The sequence below is a fragment of the Podarcis liolepis genome, assembly GCF_965112155.1.
Source record: "Podarcis liolepis genome assembly, chromosome: 8".
Classification (NCBI taxonomy): domain Eukaryota; kingdom Metazoa; phylum Chordata; class Lepidosauria; order Squamata; family Lacertidae; genus Podarcis; species Podarcis liolepis.
In genome coordinates, this window is record NC_139560.1 from 82,915,447 (window position 1) to 82,929,179 (window position 13,733).

At 44.6% G+C, this 13,733-nt stretch overlaps 1 protein-coding gene across 2 annotated transcripts; it reads right to left on the bottom strand.

Moving 5' to 3' along the window:
• Positions 1–421: 421 nt before the first annotated feature.
• LOC310714334 (snaclec bitiscetin subunit beta-like) lies at positions 422–12,381 on the bottom strand. 2 transcript variants are annotated; one of them, XM_083519749.1, is made up of 6 exons: positions 12,274–12,381; positions 10,943–11,028; positions 8,896–9,122; positions 6,089–6,226; positions 2,624–2,759; positions 422–797 (listed from the first exon to the last, which is right to left on the bottom strand). In XM_083519749.1, exons 2-6 carry the CDS (start codon positions 11,001–11,003, stop codon positions 715–717), a joined length of 645 nt encoding a protein of 214 aa, XP_083375875.1. In that variant the 5' UTR covers positions 11,004–11,028; positions 12,274–12,381; the 3' UTR covers positions 422–714. The 2 variants fall into 2 exon arrangements, with proteins under 2 accessions (XP_083375875.1, XP_083375876.1); XM_083519750.1 differs by having other exon boundaries at positions 10,943–11,045.
• Between the last annotated feature and the right edge of the window lie 1,352 nt (positions 12,382–13,733).

Here is a 13,733-nt window from a genome sequence, read left to right on the forward strand (position 1 = left end):
TGCTCAGGAGAATATCTTTGTGAATTGTGCCTCACATAGGCAGACATATCTATTATGCCTAACAAATGATACACAAGTTATAATTAAGAAAAAAACAAAGGGAAGCTGTCTGTTTATACAGGACACAGTGATGTATAATGCAAAGCAATTAAACATACATAACCATAATAACAAGTTTGCATTCAGCAGTGCTGTTGACAAATTTCTGTATCTTTTGTGTGTACAATGATATACCCATGATTTTTCCATTGGATTTGCACTTCCTTTCATGTTTGTGCGACTTTTCTTTGAACTGATGATTAAAACTACAACCATTTCTTTTTTCTTTAAATCCAATAACAGCATTCAATTAACTCTTCATGGATTTATCTGACACGCCTAAGGAGAGTGTTTTCAGCATTTAAAATGTATGGCCAGGCCATTAAATGGTGAAATAAGTAATGTTTTAATGAATGATTTGTAATTATTTTTAAATTAAAGGTTTCTCATCAATATTCCTCAAATCCCCGTGGAGGTTAAGTAGCACATAGATCTTGTTAAGCACTCAAATTGAGCCAGACTTTATTTAAGTAGTACCAACTCTAAATAATGGCATGTGTCAATATTTGGACCACATTTAACAAGTAGCACTTAAGCAAAAAACTTGATTTTGTCCGTGTCCGTGTTTGTTAAAGAAGGTTCAGTAGAAGAGGTTTTATTATTTTTCTGTTGCAATTATGGGGGTGTCAGGTTGGGTTTGTAGCTGCAGATGAAGGGTAGCTTCTTTTTGCAATCAGAGCCATCCCAGTTACCCTGGCCTGGAAGAAAAGCAAGTAGTGAATAAAAATAAAATAAAATCCAAGAATTCATTAGAAAAATATTATCTTCTCATTAAAAATGCCAAGCACCTTGTAAGTTTATTCAATTAAGCTTGTCTATATAGGTAAAGGGTAAAGGTAAAGGGACCCCTGACCATTAGGTCCAGTCGTGGCTGACTCTGGGGTTGTGGCGCTCATCTCACTTTATTGGCTGAGGGAGCCGGCGTACAGCTTCCGGGTCATGTGGCCAGCATGACTAAGCCGCTTCTGGCGAACCAGAGCAGCGCACGGAAACACTGTTTATCTTCCCGCCAGAGAGGTACCTATTTATCTACTTGCACTTTGACGTGCTTTTGAACTGCTAGGTTGGCAGGAACAGGGACCGAGCAACGGGAGCTCACCCCGTCGCGGGGATTCGAACCTCCGACTTTCTGATCGGCAAGCCCCAGGCTCTGTGGTTTAACCCACAGCGCCACCCGTGTCCCACTAAAAATATGGAACACTTCACGAATTTGCGTGTCATCCTTGCACAGGGGCCATGCTAATCTTCTCTGTATCGTTCCAATTTTAGTATACGTGCTGCCGAAGCAAGCACTAGACAAAAGCTTAATTGAATAAACTTACAAGGTTATATTAAACCCATTCAGTTTATTAAAACTTGAAAATACCCTCTGGGGAGCAGAGAGGAAAAATAGCCACATGATAGGCAAAATGATCAGCCAGCGAGGATTGCGTTCTGCTCCCTTCACTGCAAACAGGAATCAATTGTTTCGTCTGAGTTTTACGCTTAAGAGAAGATTGTACATCTGCCACAAAATGGGTGAGTGATTTTCTTTGGGCAGCTCATTACTCACTTTACATGCATCTGGTACCCTTACTATTTTAGGGGGAGCGGAGATGTTACAGTTTTAGTGTGGTAGAGGTGGTTTGGGCACACTAAAATGCATTTGTTTTCAGGGCAAGAAATGTATGTTCAAATTACTTCCACCACACACAGAATGAGATGGCCATCATAAAAGCCCTTTTGCTCCAGCATAAAGAACAGAATAATATGACCACTCTTCTGGAATTTCTCCCCGATGAAGTTGTGTGCTCCAAGCCTTTCTGGAGCACCAGTTATGTCCTCAATAGGTTTGCCAAACTACTTTTAAAAGTTCCAAGCAACATACGAGCCTGGAGAATGTAAACTTTGCATTTGAACGTAAACTTAGCAATTAGAGTTTTGACTGAAAATGTACCTAAGGTGAGTTGCACCTAAGGAGAATATGGATATTCATCCTGAAATAAAATACTGAGTGATTTCAAGGAAAGTCAAAACAGGTTTGCTAACGCTTGCCAAATTTCTCAAGACATGGCAGCCACCAAATTTTCTACAGTGAAACTGAAGATGAATGTAGATGTTGTCCCAAAATGAAATCCCTGGACAACCAACTGCTGCAATGTTGTTCAGCTGGGCATTTAACTCTGATTTGAACTAGTTTGATAAAAATAATGCCTAATTTGAGGAGGGTGGGAGTGAATCAGCTCTAAACTTCCTTTTTAGGGAGTTCACTCTATTCTGCAATGGAACTTTGATGCAAATTGCACTCAATGATGTCCTAAAATTAACATCAGCCTGCTGTATCCAATGGCATTTCAATGGCACAAAGCAAACAAAACACAACCAACATGTAAAGTGTTAAATATCACTTTTGCTTAAAGCATCAATTGCCGGGAAAGTGACCAGAGGAGTATTTAATACTTAGAATTTTGAAAAGTGGAGGAAACCTAGCTTTCTAGGATGAACTAACCAAATACATATATCATATTTGTGGATCACAGTGTACCTCCTAGATTTATCTTCAAGCAAATGCGACTGTGCAGAAAACTGTTAATTGCTTCCCCAAAAACGTGAAGAATTGAGCTCAGTGGACGCTGAAGGAAATTTGCCCCGGAGCCATCCGTCCATTCCAGCGAAGATCCCTGCAGAATAACCAAACAGGAATTGAATGAAGACCATCACACCACCCGGTAAACTGTTTAGGAATTTCCATATTCAAGCACGACTGAAACAGAATGAGTGAGAGGCGTTTCCAAAGGGATGCGCACAAAAGTCTCTTGCATGAAGTGGGGGTTTCCATACTTTAAAAGGGCATGAATAATGTGTGGTGTGCACAGCTTATTCCAAGAATCTAAACCAAACCTTTTACTTAGATGTCACCTAAAGCTCTGCTCCATTATTAACCATGTTAGACAGGCTTCTCTGTCAAATATTAATGGCAACTATGACTTTTAATTCTGAACGTGTGATTTCTTTAGCTGAAAACATGAGCACTGAAGTGTGGGAACATGTTTCAAAGCCTGGTTTCAAAGCAGAGCTGCATTCTGCACCATAATAATAATAATAATAATAATAATAATAATAATAATAATAATTTATTATTTATACCCCGCCCATCTGGCTGGGCTTCCCCAGCCACTCTGGGTGGCTTCCAAAAGAATATTAAAATACATCAAACATTAAAAGCTTCCCTAAACAGGGCTGCCTTCAGATGTCTTCTAAAAGTCTGGTAGTTGTTGTTCACTTTGACATCTGGTGGGAGGGCGTTCCACAGGGAGGGCGCCACTACCGAGAAGGCCCTCTACCTGGTTCCCTGTAACTTGGCTTCTCGCAGTGAGGGAACCACCAGAAGGCCCTCGGTGTTGGACCTCAGTGTCCAGGTAGAACGATGGGGGTGGAGACCATAGAGGAGTTGGCACATACAGTGGCGGAGCTTCATGCTCGGGCACTGGGGGGGGGGCAGAGGGCAGGCGGGAGCAGGGCTGGCGCTGGCCGTAGGGGCATGGTGCCCAGCGCGGGCGGGGGGACAGCCGTGATGGCACCTCACCAGGATTGCACTGCTGGGGGCGATGCGCTCCCCCTGCACACCTCTTCCTCCGCCAGTGGGCACATAATTTCCTTGCTGCAGGGCTGGAAAAGAGGGTGAGGCTGCCTACCTGTCAATCACCTGATGTCACTACAGTGCCACAGCTATGGGGGGGATGTCTAGCCAGGTTTCTTTGCCCCGGGGGAAGCCTCCAGAGGAGTGCCTTTGAGGTTTCCAGTCCCTTTGCATGTGTATGCAAATGTGTGTGGGGTGTGTGTGTGTGTGTATGTGTGTGTGTGTGCCAAACTGCCTCTTTGACCCTGGTGAAATAAAGCCCAGTTTCACTCCTGGTCACTGTTACACCATGTGGTAATTTTTGTCCACATGATATGAAATTGGATTGCAAGGGCAGAGGCACAGGCTGCAAAGCAGCAGCGATCGGTTGGTTGCTGTGTCTCGCAGAGTGCTCAGCAAAGGGCTCCGCAAGACCCAGCAGCCTTGGATTGTAAAGGTAAAGGTAAAGGGACCCCTGACCATTAGGTCCAGTCGTGGTCGACTCTGGGGTTGCGGCGTTCATCTCACTTTATTGGCCGAGGGAGCCGGTGTACAGCTTCCAGGTCATGTGGCCAGCATGACTAAGCTGCTTCTGGCGAACCAGAGCAGCGCATGGAAATGCCGTTTACCTTCCCGCCGAATCGGTACCTATTTATCTACTTGCACTTTAACGTGCTTTCGAACTGCTAGGTTGGCAGGAGCAGGGACAGAGCAACGGGAGCTCACCCCGTCACGGGGATTCGAACCGCCGACCTTCTGATCAGGAAGTCCTAGGCTCTGTGGTTTAACCCACAGCGCCACCCGCATCCCTTGGATTGTACTTTGTCCTATTTGGGCTGTGTTATTTCCTGAGCTGAATCCTGGAACAATAGGATCCAGAATGCAGCAGTCTGATTGGTCCGCAGGAGCCACCCAATCCAGCTCCAGGTGGAAGTGAATCAGCAACCTGATTGGCCTGCAGGAGCAGCCAATCAGGCTCCTGAATGAAGTGAATCAGCAACCTGATTGGCCTGCAGAAGCAGCCCAGAATTAGCCAACCACGTGGGGCCAATTGTGTAAATAATATATATATAGTTTTGGGGGAAGTTTCATTCATTGCTCCTACCAGCTGAATAAAGAGCATGAAATTCACACTCGACTCTGAGTATATTTCAGGCTGAGTCAGCTCTTTACCTGCCCCACACCTGGCCTGTGGTATAGGGAAGGGGGAAATGACTTGGCAAGGCAATATGTGGTGTGTACACTGTGTCTGTGCCCAAATTCGCATCGTCCTGCCCCTCATTTTGAGGGGGAACCACCTATAGAACAGGGGTGATGAAGTACCTAGAGATCAATCAGAACATGGAAACGATTGACAGCTCTTTCTTAATTAGCCACACTTTCGTTTGCCCAACTGCTTTCCCTTGGGAAACCTGTGGTTTAGATGAGCGCTGAATCAGAGCAAACAGCAACTAGGTTTTCTGTGGGTTGCTGTTTGTTCCAATTTATCACTAAAGAGTGCAAAGGCAAAACCGCTTGAACCTGTGTTTAGAAAGCATGGGAGCAGCAGAAGTGTGAACGAGCCCTCAGGCTTATAGCACAGGGAAGAGTTCTGGGTAGAGGAGTTAGAATGGTAAAAATTGTATCTGCAAAACATTTAAGTGCCATGTTTTGCTTTGGTAATGCAACTGTGCCGTATACAGTGGTACCTCGGGTTACAGACGCTTCAGGTTACAGACACTTCAGGTTACAGACTTTGCTAACCCAGAAATAGTGCTTCAGGTTAAGAACTTTGCTTCAGACCGACACTTGAAGAATGGAGAATGAAACTTATGGACTATGCTGAACTGGACAAACTAACTGGGAAGATTAGATATCAACGGGAACACAAGTTCATCGAGGACTGGGAAAAATTTACTGAATATCTGAAAAGTACATGTGATGAACAAACAACGCTAGTGGGATTTAAAGAGGCTTTGTGAAAGGTAGAGGAATATTTGTTAAACAGAAAGAGGATTGAAAAAGTAATATTAAAATGCAATATTAAACTTAGAAAATGTGTAAAAATGGGAAAATATGGATGCTTGACAGAGAAGCTGATGGAAGTCCAAAAACTGAAATTTGTGAAAATTTGTTTGATGTTGGAATTGATATAATGAAAAATTTTAATAAAAATTATATTTAAAAAAGAGAACTTTGCTTCAGGATGAGAACAGAAATCACGTGGTGGCAGTGCGGCGGCAGCAGGAGGCCCCATTAGCTAAAGTGGTGCTTCAGGTTAAGAACAGTTTCAGGTTAAGAACGGACCTCCGGAACGAATTAAACTTCTTAACCAGAGGTACCACTGTATTTTTTCTTCTCTTCAGAGAGGTGTGGAGTTACCATTTTTAGTGTTCTGCTAGTTGGACTTGCCTTTTTGTGACTTCCTCCTGTCCAGAACTGGGCTGTCTGTTGTCCGTGGTAAGTCGCCAGACTTACAAGGAAGTCATTGTGTTCTGCACTTGAGACGCTAGTCAGATGTCCACCTGTGACTTTGCGCTGGCAAGTTCTCTGGAAAGTAAATTGGAAATGAGAAGGCAACTGAAGAAGGTGAGAAAATGCCTCAGGAAATGCTACAGTCGTATTTTGTATCGCAGAATCAGCACGAGGATTTCTGTGCAAATGACCACCATTTTATGCAACAGGGGTGAAATAATATAGAAGCAGTGAGTCACAGAGACACAAACGACCCCTTACAGGAGACTGAGTGGGCCACTTTTATGCCACCCAATGGTACCATTAGGGGGCACAGGTCCAGGGCCTGACATGAAGGGTGGGGTGGATGACAGCACCCCGTCAGCAGCAGTCACTGCATAATCTTTCCTTTGTGTCTCCTTTCCTTTTTACTAAGCAGATAAGGTAAAGATTAGGTCCAGTCGTGGCCGACTCTGGGGTTGCGGTGCTCATCTCGTTTTACTGGCCGAGGGAGCCGGCGTACAGCTTCCAGGTCATGTGGCCAGCATGACTAAGCTGCTTCTGGCGAACCAGAGCAGCGCACGGAAATGCCATTTACCTTCCCACCGGAGTGGTACCTATTTATCTACTTGCACTTTGATGTGCTTTCGAACTGCTAGGTTGGCAGGAGCAGGGACCAAGCAACGGGAGCTCACCCCGTCATGGGGATTCAAACCGCCGACCTTCTGATTGGCAAGTCCTAGGCTCTGTGGTTTAACCCACAGCGCCACCTGCAGATACACTGCTGCAAACTGAAGCTCCCGACAGTTGTGGCCACCATCTTCCTTTCCTCAGAGTGTTTTGCCTCTGGACTCTGGGAAAGAAAGATGCTTTGGCAGGCGGGAAGGACTGCCCCTGTGGCGTTTGCCCACTCACTATGGCGATGTCGTACTGGGGGGGGGGAGAGAGAAAGGGTTAATAGACTGACCAATAAGAAAGCCCAGGGGTGGAGCCTAACTGTGTTTAAGGCTCAACACAGGGGTTTGGGCAGTTAGTTTGGCTGGTTTCTTGTGGGTGGGAAGCATAGGAGTCTGAGTGAGTTAGAGACAGAGGGGAGACAGAGAGAGTGAATTGGATTACAGTGTTTCAAAGTATTTAAAACTTGTTTGCGTTCGCAATAAACTGGAATCTTTGTTAATACGTTACAACCTGACTGAGTCTGAATATATTACTGGGGAAACTTGGTTGGTGGCAGTGGAAGAGATAAGCCGTGGTGGTGCAGGGTCTATAGTCCGTGGAACAACCGGTTGCTCTGTGCAAACGCCACAGGCAGGTCCATACGGGAGAAGACAGTCCCTAAGATAACCTGGTCCCAAACCATTTGTGGCTTTAAAGGTAAAAACCAAAGCCTCAAATTTTACCTAGGTACAAACTGAAAGCCAATGAAGATGCATAAGATCTGGAGAGAGGTGTTCACCAAGGTGGATCCTGGTTAATTTCTGAGAAGCATCCTCTTTTTAAGTTAGATATGACTGTTTTGCATGTTTTAATCATCACATACGCTCTGAATTTAGTAGCACCATGGCGACTCTTTCCAGTTGATTCAAGAACATTTACATCCCACAGCAGGTCCTGGGTGCTACTTAAAATTAACTCGAACGCCACAGCCCCCTTTCCCTTTTTCATGTGTATTTTTTGTAAAAATGCTTGAAGAACAAAACAAAGTAGAGTTATAGATAGGTAGCCGTGTTGGTCTGCCATAGTCAAAATAAAAAAATTCCTTCCAGTAGCACCTTAAAGACCAACTAAGTTAGTTCTTGGTATGAGCTTTCGTGTGCATGCACACTTCTTCAGATACACTGAAACAGAAGTTGCCAGATCCTTCTATATAGTGAGAAGGTGGGGAGGGGTATTACTCAGAAGGGTGGTGGGAATGGGTGATTGGCAGATCTCAGGCTCATCTCAGCTATCTGCCAATCACCCATTCCCACCACCCTTCTGAGCAATACCCCTCCCCACCTTCTCACTATATAGAAGGATCTGGCAACTTCTGTTTCAGTGTATCTGAAGAAGTGTGCATGCACACGAAAGCTCATACCAAGAACTAACTTAGTTGGTCTTTAAGGTGCTACTGGAAAAAACAAAGTAGAGACTTGCTTCTTTTCTGCAACCTAAGAAGGGAAGAGCGTAACAGGGACTTGCAGGCAGCAGGAGTTTTATGCAGCACAAAGTCTAAGCAAGGAAGGAAACGATCAGGTTTAAGGTGCTGGTTTTAACCTTTAAAGCCCTACACAGCCTAGGAACCTCGTACCTACGGGACCGCCTCTCCTGGTATGTCCCACAGAGGAACTTACGATCTTCAAACAAAAACATCTTGGAGGTCCCAGGCCACAGAGAGGTTAGGCTGGCCTCAACTAGAGCCAGGGCTTTTTTGGCTGTGGCTCCGATCTGGTGGAACGCACTGTCACAAGAGACTAGGGCCCTGCGGGACTTGACATCTTTCCGCAGGGCCTGCAAGACAGAGCTGTTCCACCAGGCCTTTGGCCAGGGCACAGCCTGACTCCCTCCTCTGGCAGTCTTCACAGAACTCTAGCCCAATGGTTGCCATCAATTTGATTTGAATTAATTTTATAATGAAATGATTTTAGAATGTTGTATTATTTTATTCTTGTTAGCCGCCCTGAGCCCGGCTTCGGCCGGGGAGGGTGGGATATAAATAAAATTTATTATTATTATTTATTAAAGATAAGCCCCCAAGAAAATCTTCATTTTGAAGATGCTCCTACCTCAGCTTCTTCCCACGTCTCTCGTTTCTGAACAAACATGTAGCACTGGCCCAGGTAACTTATCCAGCCATCAAGGCAGCCACCTTGGCAAAACAATTCTGGCTCGACCACAGAGGAGTCACGGGATACTGGGACCTCATTGTCCCCGGAAGGAGGCTTGTTCCAATCAAAAACGTTTCCCAGCAAGAACCGGCGTTCACGGGACTTGACCTCCAGAAGCCCATTGCCTGGAAAAAAGCACGAAATCAGACACCCCATGAGAAACACCCCCAATCATTTTTAAAGTAAAGATGAAGACCGTAAATAGGGTGGAAATTGAAGGGTTGGCAAGGCTAGTCCTCTGAAGCACTTTCAAAATGGCTCAGTCAGGTTTTATTCCTTGCAAAGAGGACATGTTAACAACAGGTTTTATAGTCTTCCTATATTGTATTCCTGTATATTGTCTTAGGGACGTGGGTGGTGCTGTGGGTTAAACCACAGAGCCTAGGACTTGCTGATCAGAAGGTCGGCGGTTCAAATCCCTCTGACGGGGTGAGCTCCCGTTGCTCGGTTCCTGCTCCTGCCAACCTAGCAGTTCGAAAGCACGTCAAAGTGCTAGTAGATAAATAGGTACTGCTCTGGCAGGAAGGTAAACAGCATTTCCGTGCGCTGCTCTGGTTTGCCAGAAGCGGCTTAGTCATGCTGACCACATGACCCAGAAGCTGTATGCAGGCTCCCTCGACCAATAAAGCGAGATGAGCGTTGCAACCCCAGAGTCGGCCATGACTGGACCTAATGGTCAGGAGTCCCTTTACCTTTACCTTATATTATTTTACTAAATATATTGTTATGAGATTTTTTTGGGGGGGTGGTAGATCCCCCATAAGCTCTACATTCAGTTAAGTGTTAGAATTTGAGCTAACTCACACTCATGAATTTAGCAGCCTGGCAATGACTTGCTGGGGATGGATCACTGAAGAAGCAAAAGGCTGATTATAGCTTTTGGGGTAGGATTGCCCTTGGCCGGATGTAAGCAACAGGAAGAAAAGCTGTCTTACAGTGGGCCTGAGAAACAGGTGTTGCCAGGGCGACTGGGGCTGGGGGATACTGGAAGTGGAAGGGAAAGCACTGTTTTGTACAAGTGCTGCTGAGAAGGAGAAGGAGACATTGGGTAGAACTTCGCGTGGGGACTGATGGGAAGCAACTATGATGGCTGGCTGGAGCAGGCTGTGACAGAGAGACAGGGGCATGGCGCTTAAGACGCCTGTGAATCTAATGCTGTGCTGCCGTTCTGGAGATGTAAATGCTTTGAACTCTCTCTGTAAACTCAGGTGTGTGAGTAAACCATCATTCTTAAAGGTACAGGTTCTCTGCCTTGCCTCATTTCGCCCCAAGGAAACACGAACCCTGGTTAAGTGCCAAGACACCCGGAATCCTGCTTGGCAGAGATTTGGGTGGCCTGGAACAATATTGAGGTCAATGCAAAATTTTCCTTAGAGGCTGCTTGTATCCAGTCAGCATCCAGTCAATCCAAGTATTTCATCATTACAGCCACTTACCGAGGCATAACCCCAAACCTCACTCACTGCCAGAGCAGTGAGGAATTTTTGGGCACAACATACTACAGTTCTATCTCCTTTTGTAGTACTTTTCGTTCATTTACATATGCAGAAGTGGGTCGTAAGCATAGTTTCACAGTTCAGCCTACCAGTAGACCCTGCTTCCTCCATTGGGGAGAAACATGGTTCCTTCATCATTCCCTGGGAATCCTACAGCTCTGGCCTCTGTCTCAACTGCAGATGTAGCTTCCCCGCTGCTTGCTGGGCTCCAGGGAAGACGAAAGGATGAGTCCACTTCCTGCCCCTTTCCCAGGTTATCAGCCAATAACCTTCAGTTAACACAGGAGCATGTCCGGGCAAAGATTTTGTCTAAAAGGGTTGTGCAAATCAAACCACTTAGTCCACGTTCTAAAAGTATCTAGTTATACCACTGCGGGAATATAGTAAAAAGTCAATGTGATGTGTCAGGAGATGAGTTCACATCAAGATCACAAGGCACTTAATCTCACCTTCAGATACAGGGAGAAGCAGCACTCCTAGGTAGAGCATCAAAACTGAATGTGGCTTCATTGCCCGTTGGTAGCAGAACTTTCACCTACAGTGAAGGAAAGACTGCTTGCGTGAACACCTGTTTTCATGTATGAAGATCAAAATTCCCATCTTCTTCCACTTTAACAGGTACCTGAAATTGAACTCAGACCATTTGAATCTCTCAAATTAATTTAATTAGTTGATTAATTGAGAAGACACGTGCAACTCAGACATGACCTGAATTTCCCAAACTGCAAGATTGTGAGCTAAATTTTCAGTAAAGTGGCAGTCTCGCCTAAAGCCTGATGATAGAGCAGATAAAAAATGGATTACTGGTCCATCACTGTGTGTGTGAGAGAGGGAGCAGGAGAGGGAATGCACAAAGGTGCAGAACATGTTCAGTGATTGGAGCACTAAATATGCCATGTCATATCTTCTGTTACATAGGAGATCTGTGGGATGTGGGTAGAGATGGAAGGACCTGTCAATTTTGGTTTTCTCAGTTTCTCACTTTGCAAATCTTTTTTTTAAAATCATTTTTATTAGTTTTACAAATACAAACAGAGAATAAAAAACGTATCTATATAAAGAGATTCTCTGGATCTCAGGACTTCCCCCCCATCTCCTCCATGGTGTCTCATTTTAAACATCTACCACTGCATATTCATCCATACTCCAATTTTTATATCAAACCATATTATCCATGGTATGTTTTAAACTACAAGTGAAATCAAAATCCTGCATTTGTTTCCATCTGCTTACAGTGGTCTCCAAAGTAACTTACAAATTTTCCCCATTCTTTTCTAAAGTTTTTGTCCTCTCTCATTTTGCAAATCTTAAATGCAGTTCTCCAGATTTTGCAGCAATTAGCGATTTAGAAAACAACAACCTTTGCAGAACTTCATCAGCCTTTTATTACAAATTTATCCTAATAAACACCGTTTCGACTAACGTACAAATTTTTGCAAGCAATTTATCCTAATATTATTTAATATTAGTTATTACATTGTTTTCACCAGTAAATGCATGTTTAAGTGCTCTCTATGTAAACACTGGTTGTGAGTTGCATGACAAAATTCACATAGCTATGAATTGTGAAGGATAGCTGCGATTCACTTTTCATATTGTTCTGGAAAGTTCAGATTTAATAGATTTGAATTCAAAGGAGACCTGAATCAAATCTCTCCTCCATTCCTTGATATGGGTGGTGACGCCATAAAGAGGAATATTTGTATGCCACCCTGGAAGTTATTTCACATGTCTGAAATAAATATATGCATTTTAATGAAATGTCTATTTAGAGAAATACCTGTTTTGTAGATTGTTCCCTTTTCTTCCCTTCTTTTAACACTAGTAATGAGCAGCAGCCACTTTAAGTAGTATTTATCTAACGTTTGGATGACTGGAGCTTTTTCCTTTGCACAAGAAGGCTAATAGTGCATGTCTTTATTTTTATATATACTCTCCTCCTTAAGCAAAGGAGGGTGGGGGCTTGTCTTTGACACCACTGTTAGTTTAATTGATGATCCCTAACACCTTTCACAAACACATACTTGAATCTTATTCATCCATGGAGTATGAACACAGAGAATAGACCTACTGTACTAACCAATGTAGGGCACATAGAATCATAGAATGGCAGAGTTGGAAGCATAGCTGTCAACCTTCCCTTTTTTTGCGGGAAATTCCCTTATTCCAGCGCCATTTCCTGCTGCTTCCCGCTGCTATCCCGGATTGCTAGATATCCCGTAGACTCTCCCCGGGACAGGTGAGGCTGCTGATCCCTTATTTTCAAATCTGAAAGTTGACAGATATGGTTGGAAGGTCTGCCAGGGGCAATCTAATCCAAATCACTGCAATGAATTTATGAGCTTGCTCAAATTCTAATGCTTCACTGGATGTAGAGATTATCGGGACCTGCCCCCAAACCATAAATTATAATTAGATTCATGACAGAATTGTAGAGTCCATTCCCCTGCAATGCAGGAATCTCAACTAAAGCATCCATGACAGATAGGCAGTCTGGTTAAGGTTATGTTGAATCCTGATTCTGCCTTCTGTGGCATTCGTTACCCCTCCAAGTTTGGTGTCGTCTGCAGATTTGATGGGCAGCCCCTCAAATCCTTTGTCCAAGTTGTTTCTAAAGATGTTGAACAACAACGGGCCCAGAACAGACCCTAAAGGCATGCCACTTGTCAATTTTTTTCCTAGGAGGATAGGGAACCATTAATGAGCACCAGGAGTGCCACCTCCTAGGGGCTAAGCCCTTGTGGTCCTGTGTGAGTGTCTGGAGGCGGTTGGAGGATGGATGGTGGCTAACAGATTGAGGCTGAATCCTGACAAGACAGAAGTACTGTTTTTGGAGGATAGGGGATAGGCATGTGTGGAGGACTCTCTGATCCTGAATGGGGTAACTGTGCCCCTGAAGGACCAGGTGCGCAGCCTGGGAGTCATTCTGGACTCACAGCTGTCCATGGAGGTGCACCGTTCTGCCCGGACACTGAGGTCCAGCGCCGAGGGCCTTCTGGTGGTTCCCTCACTGTGAGAAGCGAGGTTACAGGGAACCAGGCAGAGGGCCTTCTTGGTAGTGACACCCACCCTGTGGAACGCCCTCCCACCAGATGTCAAAGAGAAAAACAATTACTAGACTTTTAGGAGACATCTGAAGGCAGCCCTGTTTAGGGAAGCTTTTAATATCTGAAGGATTATTGTATTTTAATATTTTGTTGGAAGTCTCCCAGAGTGGCTGGGGAAACCCAGCCAGATGGG

Coding starts and splice junctions, on each gene's coding strand:
- LOC310714334 (XM_083519749.1), bottom strand. CDS start 11,003: ATGAAGCCACATTCAGTTTTGATGCTCTACCTAGGAGTGCTGCTTCTC. Junction 6,227..8,895: donor AGACGTGGGAAGAAGCTGAG/GTAGGAGCATCT, acceptor TTTACTTTCCAG/AGAACTTGCCAGCGCAAAGT. Junction 798..2,623: donor CTTGAAGATAAATCTAGGAG/GTACACTGTGAT, acceptor CTTTTCTTCCAG/GCCAGGGTAACTGGGATGGC.